The sequence below is a fragment of the Chelonia mydas genome, chromosome 4, assembly GCF_015237465.2.
Source record: "Chelonia mydas isolate rCheMyd1 chromosome 4, rCheMyd1.pri.v2, whole genome shotgun sequence".
NCBI lineage: Eukaryota > Metazoa > Chordata > Testudines > Cheloniidae > Chelonia > Chelonia mydas.
This window is the reverse complement of record NC_057852.1, coordinates 120,899,319-120,915,371: the sequence shown is the minus strand read 5'-3', so window position 1 is coordinate 120,915,371 and position 16,053 is coordinate 120,899,319. Positions and strand designations below refer to the sequence as shown.

Below are 16,053 nucleotides of genomic sequence, written 5' to 3'. Positions count from 1 at the left end.
TTGTTTGGAGCTCTTCATAATTACTGTATCATGTTTATAATTACATATCAAAGGAAAAGAGAGAAGAAGGGCTTCCATTGCAAATAGCTTTCTGAGTACAAGTAACATCAAGCTGGATCCTGTGGATGTGCTGAGTACATTTCATGCCCACTGAGTTCAGGGCAAGTGGGGGGCACTTATCTCCACACACGGCCTTTGAAAGCTATTCAGTCCCTGTGGTTTTAGTAAAATAGCTCCAAATATTGCATTCACATCAGCCCACAAAGAAGTTAATGATTAACACTGATAAGAGCTTTGATTACTTAACAAGTTAAAATACTCTAAAGTCAAGTGAACCACTGGGAGATTTTGGTATATCCAAATCTCTTGCGAAAGCCTGTAGCTGATTTATCCTCCAGCATCCAACCCCTGGGCAGCAGAACAGCCCAGCCCTACGGCTGTATTCAGGGTTTTTTGGAAAGGAAAATGAAGATGAAAGCCTGCAGTCCTTTTGCTGTTGTCATCCTGGCTTTGACTTTCAGCCATGACTGTACAGGGATGGTAAGTGTGATTTTCTTGTGATTTGGAATGGCTGGTCAGTGCATCAAAGGCTGGACATGAAACGATAGGCACTAGATACTTGTACTTGGGTTGAATGGGTAGAGCCAGACAGCAGGCTGAATTACACAAAGCAAGTTAGCTGACAAAATCTTTTGTCATGGATAATTTATCTGATAACTTTGTGGAAAATCAGGTATCATGTCAAGTAACAATACTACTGTGGTTATGCATGTAGGAGTCCTTTCACCTACCAGTAGGGTGGAAAGCAGCACCCAGCATGTAATACACTGCCCAGTTACCAAGGGAGGAGCACACATACAAGAAATGCCGGGGATCTGTAATGCTCTTGCCGAGCAGAGAGGAGCACAAGTTATAAGGTTTCATCTATAAGACCCACCCCGGGCATCAAACTCCATGGATCTCTACCTCTAGATTGCCCTGTTGGGATCTGAACGTGGGCATCTACAGGAATGTAGGTATTTCAGACTTGGTGGTCAGGCTACTAAGCTTTCTCCTGGCTCAGGTCCTGATCCAGGCTCAACCTATGAGTGGCTAGGGGAGGGGCCAGTAGGGATTAATGATAACCCTAATGTTTGTGTTTGTATATATTTTTAAAGAATTGACTCGGAGCCATCTAACTGCACGTAGCTAGCCTCGGTAACCACCTGTTCTTACCTCTGTTGCTGGTGTCCTCCCATAAACCCTTTCAACAGTGTATTACATGTTCTTATTGCATCTTGTCTTGGACTGTAAGCATTCCAGGTCAGGGAATGTCTCTTTCTATGTGTTTCTACAGTGGCTAGCATAAAGGGCCTCAATCCTGATTGGGCCACTGGGTGTTGGATCAGGCCCTAGGTTGGGAGGTGATGGAGCTGTTGCAGGCTCTAGAGTATGGAGCTTGTTTCTTCCTTGCATCCATTTAAGCTTTTCCCTGTAGTAATAAACATCTCAAGCTGCTTTTTTAGAAGAATCAGGCTTGGCTCCTTATTTATTAACTTCCCTCTATCTATTTCTCCCCCTTCCTTATGTGCCAGTTCCCTTGATTGTTTTTCTGATATTGAATTTATATTATATGGATATTGTATTTTAATCATGGCTTTATTGTTGTTTGTTTTCCTGAGTGCCTTTGGTGGTGGTGGTGGCACTTTATTATGTCCTACTATTGTTCCTTATTTCTTGAGGCTGATTAGAATTAACATATTTAGTTTTATCAGTGTTCATTTCCTGGTCAGTGAGCTCAAATAGAGATTGCTTATAACTCAGCCCATGGGGAACACTGCTAAATGATGTGAAAGGTCAAAAGGTTGGGGCATTATTCATAGCTGTGAACTAGCTCTGAAAGATGTGCTCCCTGACAAAAGAAATAGGAACATATGTCCCTAGATAACAGAAAGGTATAATGAAGCTTGTCTTCTGCATTCTTGTACCATGTTTGGCTTTTCCTGGATAAGCCACGACCTTTCATCAGCTAATGTTTATTTATTCCCTTTCACAAGAATGAGCCCTAGCCAAAAGCACACACAAATAACAGGATTCTTGCCGAAGTGCTACATAACAAGTGTTTTGGGACACCTCTGAATGTATGTTTTGTCCTTACAGAATGTTTCATGTAATGGATTTATGTATTTCCAATCTGTATTATTTTTATTTGTAGAACCATGGGTCTACGCAAAGAAGAGGCTCAGTACATGAAATCTTTCACCACAGAGGTACCAAATCAGATCTAATAGGTGTCAGTAATAACAACAAACTGCTTACCTGTATCTATGATATGCAACCCTATAATAAGCCTGTTTTTGTTTCAACATGAACTTTTTAAGACAGTGGTAGAGGAACAGAAAGATGGGCCCCAGTGCATATTTAATTATTTATACGCAGTGGAGCTGCTCTAACAGGAAATACTAAGAGATACCTGCCTCAGAATACCCCATAGTGCAGTGGCTAGGGCACCCTCCTGGGTCGGGAAAAGTCAAGTTCAAATCCCTTCTCCACATCAGGCAGAGCAGAGAATTGACCTGGGTCTCCCACATCATGACTGAGTGCTCTAGCCACTGGCTAAAAGATATAAAGGGGTTGGGGAGACATCACCACCTCTTCCTCTGGTGGTGCTATGTGCTGGACACAATCTGGTTGGACGTTTCTGAGAACACCTACCAGATCAGGCCCCACAGGTAAGATAGGCAAAGATCCCTACCTAGTCTGAGGATCATGTTGGGGCTTAAGCGTGAGCTATATGCGGGCACCTAGACTGAAGTGGCTGTGCACATGCCCAGTGGCAGATTTGTAAGCAGCTAAGGGACTTTACCAGTGGAAATTCAGGTCCCTAGGACTTTAGGCACCTACAGAGTTAGGGGGAGGGTTTGCGTATCTAAATTTTGAATTTTAGCACCTAAAGTGGCAGCAAGGTGCCCAAATCCCTTTGTAGATCTAGCCCAGGAGTTGGTGGAAGCTCTCTAAAAAATGGAGGGGCCACGGGTGCCTGAACCATGGCCCCGCCTTCGCACCATCCTCTCCCCCAAGGCCTTGCCCCCATGCTGCCCCTTCTTCCTGACCCCTTGCACCACCGATTCCCCTCAAGGCCCTGACCCCATGCTGCCCCTTCCGCCCAAACTTCCGCTCCCGTGCCGCCTCTTTCCCCCAAGTCCCCTCCCGCAGCTCACTCCTCTCTGCCCCTCCTCCCATCGCATGCCCTTATGGCCGGTAAAAAGTAGGAGGGTCTTGTCTAGCCTTACCTGCCTTCTTAGGCAACTGTACTACTGAGGTGGTGGGTGTAGACTCATTGTTTCTAGACATCCATCTCAGTCCATTTTTCTTCACTTGTAATGCGCCTGTTTATTCCAAAAGTAGTGATGATCTGATTGTTCCAATCAATGTTTGCCCCCATATTAAGTATCTTCCTCCACACTTTACAACCCTCCTACCCCTTTGGCCATTTTTGTCTATTTGATTGTTTTACAGGCTGACACTTTACTTTATAACATCCTTTTAATGTGGTATAGAGGCCCAAAGAGTACTATTTCAGATATCACATTAATAATATGAATGTATTATTATTAATTATTATTATGCCTGGCTGTACCAGGAATTGCCATATGTTCATGAACTGAAATTATCTGAAATTTTTATTCTACCACTGACTGCTTAAATTATGTTGCTTTAGCTGTAGTGCCTGCAGCTCCAGGGTACTCTAAGATTTCCTTTTCCTCTTACTATACCAGAATTCACAAGAAACAGGATCCACCATCCTGTTGAGATACCTGAAGATTCCTTTCCTTTAAATTAGCATTACTTTTGTGTAAGCAAAGAGCTGCATGTCAGTGCGTGACTGCATGGAGGTTTTACTCTCGTATTTCAGTGTTTACGGAGGATGACCAGCTATGTTCGTTTCCCTTTCGGTACGGTGGAAGGATGTACCACGCATGTATATCAAATCTATTTTCTCGAAAGAAATGGTAAGTCAGCTTTGCAAAGAACTATTCGGTGCTTTATTTTAAATTAAAATGAGTAGGTATATGATCATTAATCGTGTTTTTACCGTAAATCTTTATGGGCCCAATCCAACACCCATTGAAGTCAACAGAAAGACTCCCACCAATATCAGTGAACGTTGGGCTCAGGCCCTATGTACAGAAAGAGATGGGGCAATGCCAGTGTCTTAAGGCACAAAGAATGCACAAAAGTAGTGCAGAAGAATTACGTGTCATCACACAAAAGGAATGCAGAAGAATTATTCATCATGGATCATACATATTCTTTCCTTGATTCATATATGGGAATTCCAATTCAGATCATTGGCAATTCCTTGTGTGGTATAAGTGGAGAATATGACCCCTCTACTATTAACTCTCTGGACTGAATAAAAGATGGAATATAAACATATGTAATCAATGCACCAGGACTGATCTCCCTGCTGAAGAAGCAATCAAGATTTGTGTGGGTAACAACTCAAAAGTTTACTACAGGAAAGCCAATCAAGTTTTTAGATGAAACCCTTTTTCCTGCCTGTACTTAAACTATAGTGAGACTGGCACAAAGCTCATTATGGACGGTGCAGTTGTAGGTGGACTACAGCTATCCTTCAGAATATTTATTTTTATTATTATTCCAGATTCAGTTACTTTTTAAAAAACTCAAAATCTTTTTCAGAGAGTCAAGGTCAAATTCTATCCTTCCCTGAATGTGGGAATTGTTATAATTATTCACTATTATTTGTGTTACAGTAGTGTCTGGAGGGCCCCCGTCAAATAGGGACCCCAGCGTGTTAGGCATTGTATAAACACAGAGAAGCAGACAGCCTCAAGCTTTGTCTACACTAGTATTTTTGTCAGCAAAACTTTTGTCAGTCAGGGGTGTGAAAAAGATACCCCCACCCCCAACAGAAAGAAGTTTCACTGGCAAAAGCATCAGTGTGGACAGCGCTATGTCAGTGGGAGAGTGTTTCTGGGTGACATAGCTACCGCCACTCGTTGCGGGTGGTTTAATTATGCCAGCAGGAGAGCTCTCTCCCACTGGTATAGAGTGGCTACACAGGAGACCTTGCAGTGGCACAGCTGCAGTAAGGTCTGTAGTGTAGACATAACCTTAGTTTACTACCAGACACAAGAAGTGGGCATAAGAAGACAAAACAGAGTGTGGACTAGGAAGTACAGGGGTATGACAATCTTTTTCCCTATAGATGATTTGTAAGTGGCAGATTTAAGGGTGTAGGTAAATGTGATAATGTTACAGAATGTGTTTGTAAATAGACATGCAGTAGAAGGCAGGTTCTAGTCCTTAGATTTTATTTTGGACAAGTGCCTTTTTTCATGACTGACATAGTGTTTCTTTGACTGCATATCTATTGTGGGTATAAAGTGCTAGCGTAGGCAACGTAGGGCAGTCATTTTCATGTGGACTCATTTAAACTAGTATTGTTGTAACTGTTTTGGTCTCGGGTTATTAGAAAAGGTGGGTGAGGTAATATATTAATTGGACTAACTTCTCTTGGTGAGAGAGACAAGCTATCCATTGTTGAAGCTGATTGTGATGTTCAGGAAGTTGAGACTAGTTGGGAGTGTTCCAGAGAGAAATGCACCACAAAATGCACCATGAAATCAATGATATACCTGAGACACATTGATGATATTTTTATCCCCTGGACAGACAACTTAAAATCCCTCACAGATTTCCACCACAATTTTAACATCCATCCCCTGTCCATTAAACACTCTCCGGAATATTCCCGCACCAGCATCAACTTCCTGGACACCACAATAGGCTTAAATAATGGAACCCTACAAATGACGATATACAAGAAGCCCATGGATCACCACACCTTCAACCCCAAAGACACCAAGAAATCTGTTGTCTACAGCCAGGCACTCTGATGCCACAGAATAAGCTCCAAAGAGAAAGTCCAGGATATACGCCTTAACACACTTAAAACTGCCTTCACCAAACAAGAGCACTCCACCAGAGAAGTAGATTGCATCATGGAATGGGCCACCAAAATAACTTGAGAGAACCTGCTTCAATACATAAATAAAACTCCCTCTGGTCACACACCGCTAATTGTCATCTACCATCTCATACTGGGTATCCTCACACAACTACAACCCATACTCGATGGGGACCCCATCTTGCAAGAAATCATTCCTGAAACAATCCCCCAACCCAACCTCTCTAAGCTCATCATCAGAAGCAAGCTCCCCGCAGACCAGAACACACCAACTCAAGCAGCACTAGATCCTGTCAGAACAACAGATGCAAAACTTTGCAGAAATATCTCCCCCGCACCAGTGATCAACACCTGCCACAACACACCTTTCAAGATCCATGTGTCCTACACATGCTTATCACAACATGTGGTATACCTCACTGAGTGACTAAATGCCCCAATAACAACTATGTGGGTGAAACCAGACAATCACTATGCTCTAGAATGAACTCACACAGGAAAATGATAAAAGACAAAAACACCATATCACCTGTGGGTGAACACTTCGCACAAAGTGATCACTCTATATGTGACCTCTCCATCCTCATCCTCAAAGGAAACCTGCACAACACTTTCAAAAGATGAGCCTGGGAGCTTAAATGCATGACTTTGCTAGACACTGGATTTATGGCTTATTACAACAGTTCATAACCACTAAAAAAACACCCCTTTTTGTCATATCACTGCAGAGGTGTTTAATGTGCTACTTCAATTTGAATTGTACCTGAGAATATGTGCTAACTACTTATACTACACAATCTGTTCCATCTTGTATTTAGCTGTGACACTCTGAGTGCTTTTTCCAGACCTGAGGAAGAGCTCTGTGTAGCTCAAAAAAGCTTGTCTCTCTCATCAGCAGAAGTTGGTCAATAAAAGATATTACCTCTCCAATCTTGTCTCTCATTTAAACTAGGTAATTCAAGCTAGGAGATCACTTCTGATTATCCTGATTATCCACAGGTAACTAGCTGATGAGAAAGGCACCAATTAAACAATATTTCAAGGGTATCTTAATTCAATATAAATAATGTGAGCAATTTTCTTTCTGGAAACCTGCATCTAAGTGAGCCAACACACTAGTGATTGATCTTTAGGCCCATTTCAGTTTATTTCATATTCAGGAGGATTCTTAATTATACCTGAAATCCTCCATATAGATCTTTAACTAACTATGCCATAGAAATTGAAAAAGAGCCAATGTGTGGGATCCAAGGTTGGAACACAGTTGAGAGTTGACCGTGGGTGGCTTTCATTTGTGCTTCCTATTTTCAAATACAGTTTACAAGTTGGGAGATAAGAGAAGAGGTAGCTGTAGCTGCCTGATTTTGACAAGGCATGTCTGTTTCATCTTTATCTCTGACCTTTCTAGCGAACATATGCTCTTCTCTCATACGCTAAAAGCAACCTGACATGTCTTCAGAGATCTTGATGCCAGAAAACTAGCACTGCATAACAAAGAGAGAGCGCTGCCTTGTGCATTGTTTTTGTTAGATTATGTGTTTATGAGTCTGTGCTGCACTGGAGTGATGTATGATAATGGACCTCAGATGACTCTGCTGACCGGTGAGCAGATAAGACTTCTCCTCCTTGCTCTTTTTGAGGTGGCTTATACTGGAAGGGACATTATCAGGGACTGTCATTGTGGCTGGCCCCCCTGCTCAAAAGTTGGGCATGGTCTGGCTTTTTATGTAGCACTTGACAAACTAAAACAGGTTTCATAGCAGCACATTGTTCTGCTGATTTAAAGCTTTAGGTCCCAGCCTGGGGCACCAGCGTCTATTCTGCATTATGATGGCATAAGTCGAACTATCCATATCCCAGACTTCCTAGCACACTCCCAAAATGAGGCTGCTCTAGCCCTTTTGTTTATGGAGCAATGTGGAAAAACTTGACTGTTCACCAAACATGACTGTCTAGAGGACAAAGAAAGTCAGCCAGTGGGGTTGTGGAATACTTTTGGCAGACTCCCATAGCATGAGTCCAGTAGGGCTGCAACTACACTGCAAAGCAGTAAGGCTTTAACCTTAGGTCCCGGCTTGACTCACACTCGGATCCTCCACCCCTGTGGTGTCCTAGGACACTGAGTCTGAGTCCTAAGTTAGCGTGATTTGTGTGGAAGGGGGATTATGCCATAGGCGCTGACTTTAGCCAGCGCGCCCCAACTCCGCCCCCAGCCCCACCCCCATTCCAACCCCTTCCCCAAATCCCCACTCCCGCCTCCTTCTCCGGGCACGTGGCATTTCCCCTCCACCCCCCTCCCTCCCAGGCTTACGTGCAGCGGAGCGGCAGTGCGCTCAGGGGAGGAGGCGGAGTGGAGGTGAGCTGGGGGTGTGTGGGGAGGGCCGTAGGAAGCGGAGATGAGTTTGGGGGTGGGGGGTGCAGAGGAACTGCTCCCTGCTCCAGCTCACTTCCGCTCAGCCTCCATCTCCTCCCCTAAGCACGCCACCGCTCCACTTCTCCCCCCTCCCTCACAGGCTTGCCGCGCATGAAATAGCTGATTTGTGGCAAGCCTGGGAGGGAGGGACGGGGAAGAAGCAGGGCGGTGGTGGCACGCTCAGGAGAGGAAGCAGAGGTGGGGCAGAGGTGAGATGGGGCAGAGGACCAGCGGGGAGCTGCTGGTGGGTGCTGAGCACCCACCAATTTTTCCCTGTGGGTGCTCCAGCCCCAGAGCACCCACAGAGTCAGCGCCTATGGATTATGCTTGAGCCTGAGTTCAAACCCAGGGTTTACATTGCAGTGTAGAAATATCCTCTGAATACATTTCCCAGACCTTAAGAAGAGCTCTGAGTAGCTTGAAAGCTTGTTTCTTTCACCAACAGAAGTTGGTCCAATAAACGATGTTGTCAGGGAACAGACCAAGCCCCCACTGTAGTTCACTGGTTGTTCAAGGTGCACCATACCTGCAGCTGTGCTTGACCTTGTTCCAGCCCTGCTCCTGCTTGCTCCAGCCCTTGTTCTAGCCCTGCTCCAGACTGCTTCCAGTCCCTGCTCCTGCTATGCTTCAGACTTCCAGTTTTGACCCACCCTCCCCAGCTCTGCCTGTGGCTTACGACTCCAGTTGACCCTCCAGTTCTGGCATTCAGCTTCTGTGTCTCCAGCACTGATCTCTGGCTCTGCCTCTGGCTTACAACTTTCGTTTCCCCTCCCCCCACTCTGGCATTTGGATTTCTATCCATCTGCTACTGACCCTCAGCTCATTTCCTGGACTCCATCCACCCTTGACCCAGCTCTAACCTGTAGGCTGAACTCTTCTCTTCACCATTAGGCCTGACCACCCACGGTTTGGTTGGCAATAAATATTAGCTCACCCACCTTATCTCTTTATTTAATAGCTGACATTTTAGGGTCTGATCCAAAACCCATTCAAGTCAGTAGAGGAGTCTGTGATGGGTTTAGTCACAGAGACCCCCTTGGGACTGTCAACTGACGTGCTGGAGTTACCTCTGAGACCATTTTCCACTGCCAGCTTGGGACTCCAGAACCCTTCCTTGTTGAGCCAGACATGCTAGCCTGCTGCAACACAGGTCTGGTCCACACTCCCAAAGCTGCAGGCTTTAACCAAAAACTGTTCAGCATGTCACCTATCTCCAGCACCCAGGCACCCAGTTCCCAATGGGATCCAAACCCCAAATAAATTCATTTTACTCTGTATAAAGCAGATACAGGGTAAACTCATAAATTGTCCACCCTCTATAACACTGATAGAGAGATATGCACAGCTGTTTGCTCCCCGAGGTATTAATCACTTACTCTGGGTTTAATAATAAACAAAAGTGATTTTAGTAAGTATAAAAAGTAGGATTTAAGTGGTTTCAAGAAATAACAGACAGAACAAGTAAGTTACCAAGCAAAATAAAATAAAACACGCAAGTTTAAGCCTACTACATTAAAAAACTGAATACAGGTAAATCTCACCCTCAGAGATGTTCCAATAAGCTTTTTTTTTTGAGTATAAGCTTTCGTGAGCTACAGCTCACTTCATCCGAATCCATCCGATGAAGTGAGCTATAGCTCACGAAAGCTTATGCTCAAATAAATTGGTTAGTCTCTAAGGTGCCACTAGTAATCCATTTCTTTTTGCGAATACAGACTAACACGGCTGCTACTCTGAAACCAAGAAGCTTCTTTCACAGACTAGACTCCTTCCTAGTCTGGGCCCAATCCTTTCCCTAAAAGTTCTTGTTAGTTTCAGCAGGCATCTTAGGTGAAAAGCAGGGGATTTTACATGACTGGAACCCCCATGTGTTCTGTTCCACTCCTTTTATAGCTTTGGCAACAGGCGGGAATCTTTTGTCTCTCTGGGTCCCCACCCCTCCTTCTAAATGGAAAAGCACCAGATTTAAGATGGATTCCAGTACCAGGTGACAGGGTCACATGTCCTATGAGACCCCCCCCAAGCCTCCATTCTTTTCGGCTTGACTCACACTAGCATAGGAAGGCTTATAAGTAAACAGAGCCTTTTACAACCCATTGTCCTGGTCAATGGGAGCCATCAAGATTCTAAACCACCATTAATGGCCCAAACTTTGCATAATTACAATAGGACTTTAGAGTAATACTTCATATTTCTAGCTTCAGATACAAGAATAATACATTCATACAAATAGGATGTACACACTCAGTAGATTATAAGCTTTGTAATGATACCTTAACAAGAGACCTTTTGCATTAAGCATATTCCAGTTACATCATATTTACACTCATAAGCATATTTCCATAAACATATTGAGTTCAACATCACAGAGTCTTTCTATTTATTTCAATAACATTTGGATCAGACACTTAATAAGCCGTTTTTTAGTTCTGCTGCTGGATTTTATATGCAGAACTCTTGAGCTGTGGGCCTGGCCCAATCCAACTCCTAGTGACTTTAATTTTATTATTTGTGTTATGGTAGCATCTAGGAGCCCAGTCATGGACCAAGGTCCCATTATAGTAGGCACTGTACACATACATAATGAAAAGACAGTCCCTGCCCCAATCTGCATATAAAACAAGAGACAAAAGGTGGATACAGACACATAGATGGGTGATCACAGGGAAACATTGAGACAATATTGGGCAGTATAATATATAATATGTCAATTGCCTAAGTATAATATATAACATGTCAATTGCCTAAGTGTTGTCAAGTGTTTGGTAGGCATCACAGCACAGGAACGTTTTAAGAAGGGATTTAAAGGATGACTATGAAATAGTTTTATGAATATTTATGGGGAGATCCTCCCAAGCATGAGTTGCAGCTTGGGAGATGATACGTGGGGTGGGAACAGGACCTTGAATGTGAAGACAAGTAGTTTGTGTTCGATATGGTGGAGAAAGAGGGAGGGGGCAGTGCAGGGAGCAATGTCAGGCCCTATAGCAGAACATATTTAAAGAGGAAAAAAGATTCTAAACAAGTTGATTATGAATCCCATCTGCTGAAGGACAGAGTTGGGTGATTTTAATTTTGGGGTAAATCTTAGCTTTTTCTAACCATCCCCCAGAGTTTTGTTGTTTAAAGTCTTTATTTAGCTCTTTTGTCATTAATCAGAACTCTCTAGAGCCTTTTCCATTAGCTTCTCACATGCCAGTTAACGTAGGGCTGGTCTAGTAAGCCAGTCTTGCAGCAATATCTCAGCTGTAAAGATCCAGACTCCCTTTACCCATCACTACTGACACAAATGGGGCATTAAATGCGGAGCCTGAGCCCATTTCAGGAACAATATCATAATCACCATGGTCTCAGTGACGACTTTTAACTTAATGCTTAATTTAACTCTAATGTAACAGTTGTGGAACAACCATAGACCATCCTTTAAGAGGGCCTGATCTCAACTCCAGTATAAGCCATGGAGGGTGTCCCATTGACTTGAACGGAGCTGAGTGGACCCTAATTCTTTTAACTTCAAAATGCTTCTTTAATTTTGGTAATTTTTAATTGGACTACCGTGCATCATTCTTTCTATCTCGTCCATTTCATTCTGGACACTGACCCAAATGCCCAGGGTTTAATTAGATTCTGTATGTGAATTAAAACCTCTAAAATGCTACTTAAAATCCAAATAAGAAACAAGCAAACTGTTGGAATTAAAACAGTATGTATACCTTACAAAATAATTTTAATCTTGCATGTGAAGCCTTGGGAAAAAAGGATATTAGATTTTTAAAAAATAAGGCTGTTCAATTAATGTTAAAAAGATGCATAATAGAACAGTGAAATATAATTGATCAGGTAGTTTAAATAAAACAAAAGAAGGGTATAGAAGGGTACAGCTTGCTCAGGAAGAATAGGCAGGGAAAAAAGGGAGAAAAAAAGGGAGGAGGTGTTGCCCTATATATTAAAATTGTATATGCTTGGACTGAGGTTGAGATGGAAATAGGAGACAGACTTGCTGAAAGTCTCTGGGTAAGGATGAAAGCAGTAAAAACCAAGGATGATGTCCTGGTAGGGGTCTACTACAGACCTCCTAACCAGGAAAAAGAGATGGCATGAGGCTTTTTTTAAACTAACAAAATCATCCAAAGCACAGGACATGGTGGTGATAGGGGACTTCAACTACTCAGACATCTGTTGGAAAAATAACACAGCAGGGCACAGATTATCCAAAAAGTTCTTGGAATATATTGGAGACAATTTTTTATTTCAGAAGGTGGAGAAAGCGACTAGGGGAGAGAGGCTGTTCTAGATTTGATTTTGACAAATAGGGAGGAACTGATTGAGAATTTGAAAGTGGAAGGCAGCTTGGGTGAAAGTGGTCATGAAATGGTAGAGTTCATGATTCTAAGGAATGGTAGGGGGAAGAACAGCAAAATAAAGATAATGGATTTCAAGAAGTCAGGCTTTAGCAAACTCAGGGAGTTGGTAGGTAAGATCCCATGGGAAGGAAGTTTAAGGGGCAAAACATTTGAAGACAGTTGGCAGTTTTTCAAAGAGACATTATTAAAGGCACAAGAGCAAACTAACCCACTGTGCAGGAAAGATAGGAAGCATGGCAAGAGACCACCCTGGCTTAACCACGAGATCTTCAATGATCTAAAAATCAAAAAAGAGTCCTACAAAAAATGGAAACTAGGTCAAATTACAAAAGATGAATATAAACAGATAATACAAGTATGTAGGGACAAAATTAGAAAGGCCAAGGCACAAAATAAGATCAAACTTGCTAGAGATATAAAGGGTAACAAGAAAACATTCTACAAATACACTAGAAGCAAGAGGAAGACCCAGGACAGGGTAGACAAGGTGGGGGTGGGGGAAAATAATAACAGAAAATGTGGAAATGGCAGAGGTGCTTAATGACTTCTTTGTTTCGGCTTTCATCAAGAAGGTTGGTGGTGATTGGACGTCTAACATAGTGAATGCAAGTGAAAATGAGGTAGGATCAGAGGCTAAAATAGGAAAAGAACAAGTTAAAAATTACTTAGACAAATTAGATGTCAAGTTACCAGGGCCTGATGAAATGCATCCTAGAATATTCAAGGAGCTGACTGAGGAGATATCTGAACCATTAGCGATTATCTTTGAAAAGTCATGGAAGACGGGAGAGATTCCAGAAGACTCGAAAAGGGCAAATATAGTGTGTCACAGAGTGTGGGGGAGTCCAGGCCCTGCACCCCTCTTCCTGGGATTCACTGAGACTCTCAGCCAGCCAGTAAAACAGAAGGTTTATTGGACAACAGGAACACAGTCCAAAACAGAGCTTGTGGGTACACCCAGGACCCCTCAGTGAAGTCCTTCTGGGGGAGCAGGGAGCTTAGACCCCAGCCCTGGGGTTCCCTGTGTTCCTCCTCCCAGCCCCAAACTGAAAAACTAAACCCACCCAGCAGGTTCCCTGCTCCAGCCTCCGTCCACATTCCTGGGCAGAGGTGTTACCTCCCCCTCCCCCTCCTGGCTCAGGTGACAGGCTCTCAGGTCTCCCGTCCCCAGGGCACATTCCCAGGTCAACACTCCCCCCTCCCTGCTGCTTCACATCGTCACATCTCTCCCCCCTTCGAGACTGAACTGAGCGGGGTCACTGTGACCAGTGACCTGGGGAAGTTCGGGGCCCCCTCTCCGGGACAGCGCATCCGCTATCAGGTTGGCACTTCCCTTCACGTGGACGACGTCCATGTCGTAATCCTGCAGGAGCAGGCTCCACCTCAGGAGCTTGGCATTGGCTCCTTTCATCTGGTGCAGCCAGGTCAGGGGAGAGTGGTCGGTGTAGACGGTGAAGTGTCGCCCGAAGAGATAGGGCTCTAGTTTCTTGAGGGCCCACACCATGGCCAGGCACTCCTTCTCGATGGCCGCGTAGTGTTGCTCCCGGGGTAGCAACTTCTTGCTCAGGTACACGATGGGGTGTCTCTCCCCCTTTTCATCCTCCTGCATTAACACCGCCCCCAGTCCCGTGTCGGAGGCGTCGGTGAACACCACAAAGGGCTTGTCAAAGTCTGGGTTTGCCAGAACTGGGCCACTGACCAGAGCCTCCTTCAGCGCGCGGAAAGCCTCCTGGCACTGCTCGGTCCAGACCACCTTGTCTGGCTTCCCCTTCTTGCATAGCTCCGTGATGGGGGTCGCTATGGCGCTAAAGTGGGGCACAAATCTTCGGTAGTATCCTGCCATCCCAATAAAAGCTTGGACCTGCTTTTTGGTGTGGGGAGCGGGCCAGTCTCTGATCACCTCCACCTTGGCCGGTTCCGGCTTTAGGCGGCCGCTCCCCACCCGATGGCCCAGGTAAGATACTTCAGCCATCCCCACCTTGCACTTCTCCGCTTTTACAGTCAGCCCAGCCCCCTGGAGTCGGTCCAGCACTTGTCTAACCTGGGACACGTGGTCCTCCCAGGTCTGGCTAAAGACACAGATGTCGTCAATATACGCCACGGCAAAACTCTCCATCCCCCTCAGGAGCTGGTCCACCAGGCGCTGGAAGGTGGCCGGCGCTCCCTTGAGGCCGAAAGGCAGGGTTAGGAACTCATAGAGCCCCAGAGGGGTGATAAAGGCCGATTTCAGCCGGGCATCTGCATCCAGCGACACTTGCCAGTAGCCCTTTGTAAGGTCCATGGTGGTAAGGTACCGAGCTCCTCCCAGCTTGTCTAGGAGCTCGTCCGGCCTGGGCATGGGGTAGGCATCCGATACAGTGATGGCATTGAGCTTCCGATAGTCCACACAGAACCGGACTGACCCGTCCTTTTTGGGGACCAGCACCACCGGCGAGGCCCAAGGGCTGGCCGATGGCTGGATCACCCCCAAAGCCAGCATGTCCCGGACCTCTCTTTCCAGGTCCTGAGCAGTTTTCCCGGTGACTCGGAAGGGGGAGCATCTTATCGGCGGGTGCGACCCTGTCTGCACCCGGTGGACAGTCAGATTAGTGCGTCCCGGCTTGTTGGAAAACAGCTGTCGGTACGGATGCAGCACCCCCCTGACCTCAGCTTGCTGGGCAGGGGTGAGCTGATCCGAGAGGGGAATTGTTTCCAGGGGGGAACCAGATCTGGTCCCAGGGAATAGATCTACTAAAGGGTCATCTCCCTGCTCCTCCCAATGTCCACACACAGCTAACACCACATTCCCCCTGGCATAATATGGCTTCATCATATTCACATGGTACACCCGGCGGTGGTGCGCCCGGTTAGACAGCTCCACCACATAGTTTACCTCATTGAGCTGCTTGACGACCTTGAAAGGGCCCTCCCAGGCGGCCTGTAGTTTGTTCTTTCTCACGGGGATGAGAACCATCACCAGATCCCCGGTGGCGTAGGCACGGGCCCGCGCCGTGCGGTCATACCAGACCTTCTGCTTCCTCTGGGCTCTGGCCAGATTCTCCCTGGCCAGGCCCATGAGTTCAGCCAGTCTCTCTCGGAAGATCAGGACATACTCCACCACTGACTCTCCATCGGGAGTGGCCTTCCCCTCCCACTCGTCTCTCATCAGGTCCAGGGGGCCCCTTACCCTCCTTCCATATAACAGTTCGAAAGGCGAAAATCCGGTAGACTCCTGGGGCACCTCCCTGTATGCGAACAGCAGGTGAGGTAAGTACTTGTCCCAATCCTGCGGGTGCTGGTTCATAAAGGTTTTCAGCATC

At 45.4% G+C, this 16,053-nt stretch overlaps 1 protein-coding gene and 1 long non-coding RNA gene across 2 annotated transcripts in view; one reads left to right on the top strand and one right to left on the bottom strand.

Moving 5' to 3' along the window:
- LOC122465402 overlaps window positions 1-16,053 on the bottom strand; it is a 47,879-nt gene that overhangs the window by 22,072 nt on the left and 9,754 nt on the right. Inside the window, exon 2 of the long non-coding RNA XR_006290215.1 lies at window positions 3,273-3,368. This is a non-coding gene — a long non-coding RNA (uncharacterized LOC122465402). The remainder of the gene's footprint in view (window positions 1-3,272; window positions 3,369-16,053) is intronic.
- The window catches only part of HGFAC (HGF activator), a 68,021-nt gene continuing 52,302 nt past the window's right edge, over window positions 335-16,053 (top strand). The window contains exons 1-3 of the mRNA XM_043544730.1: window positions 335-540; window positions 2,195-2,249; window positions 3,896-3,992. Coding sequence (XP_043400665.1) covers window positions 466-540; window positions 2,195-2,249; window positions 3,896-3,992 — 227 coding nt within the window. The 5' untranslated portion in view covers window positions 335-465. The remainder of the gene's footprint in view (window positions 541-2,194; window positions 2,250-3,895; window positions 3,993-16,053) is intronic.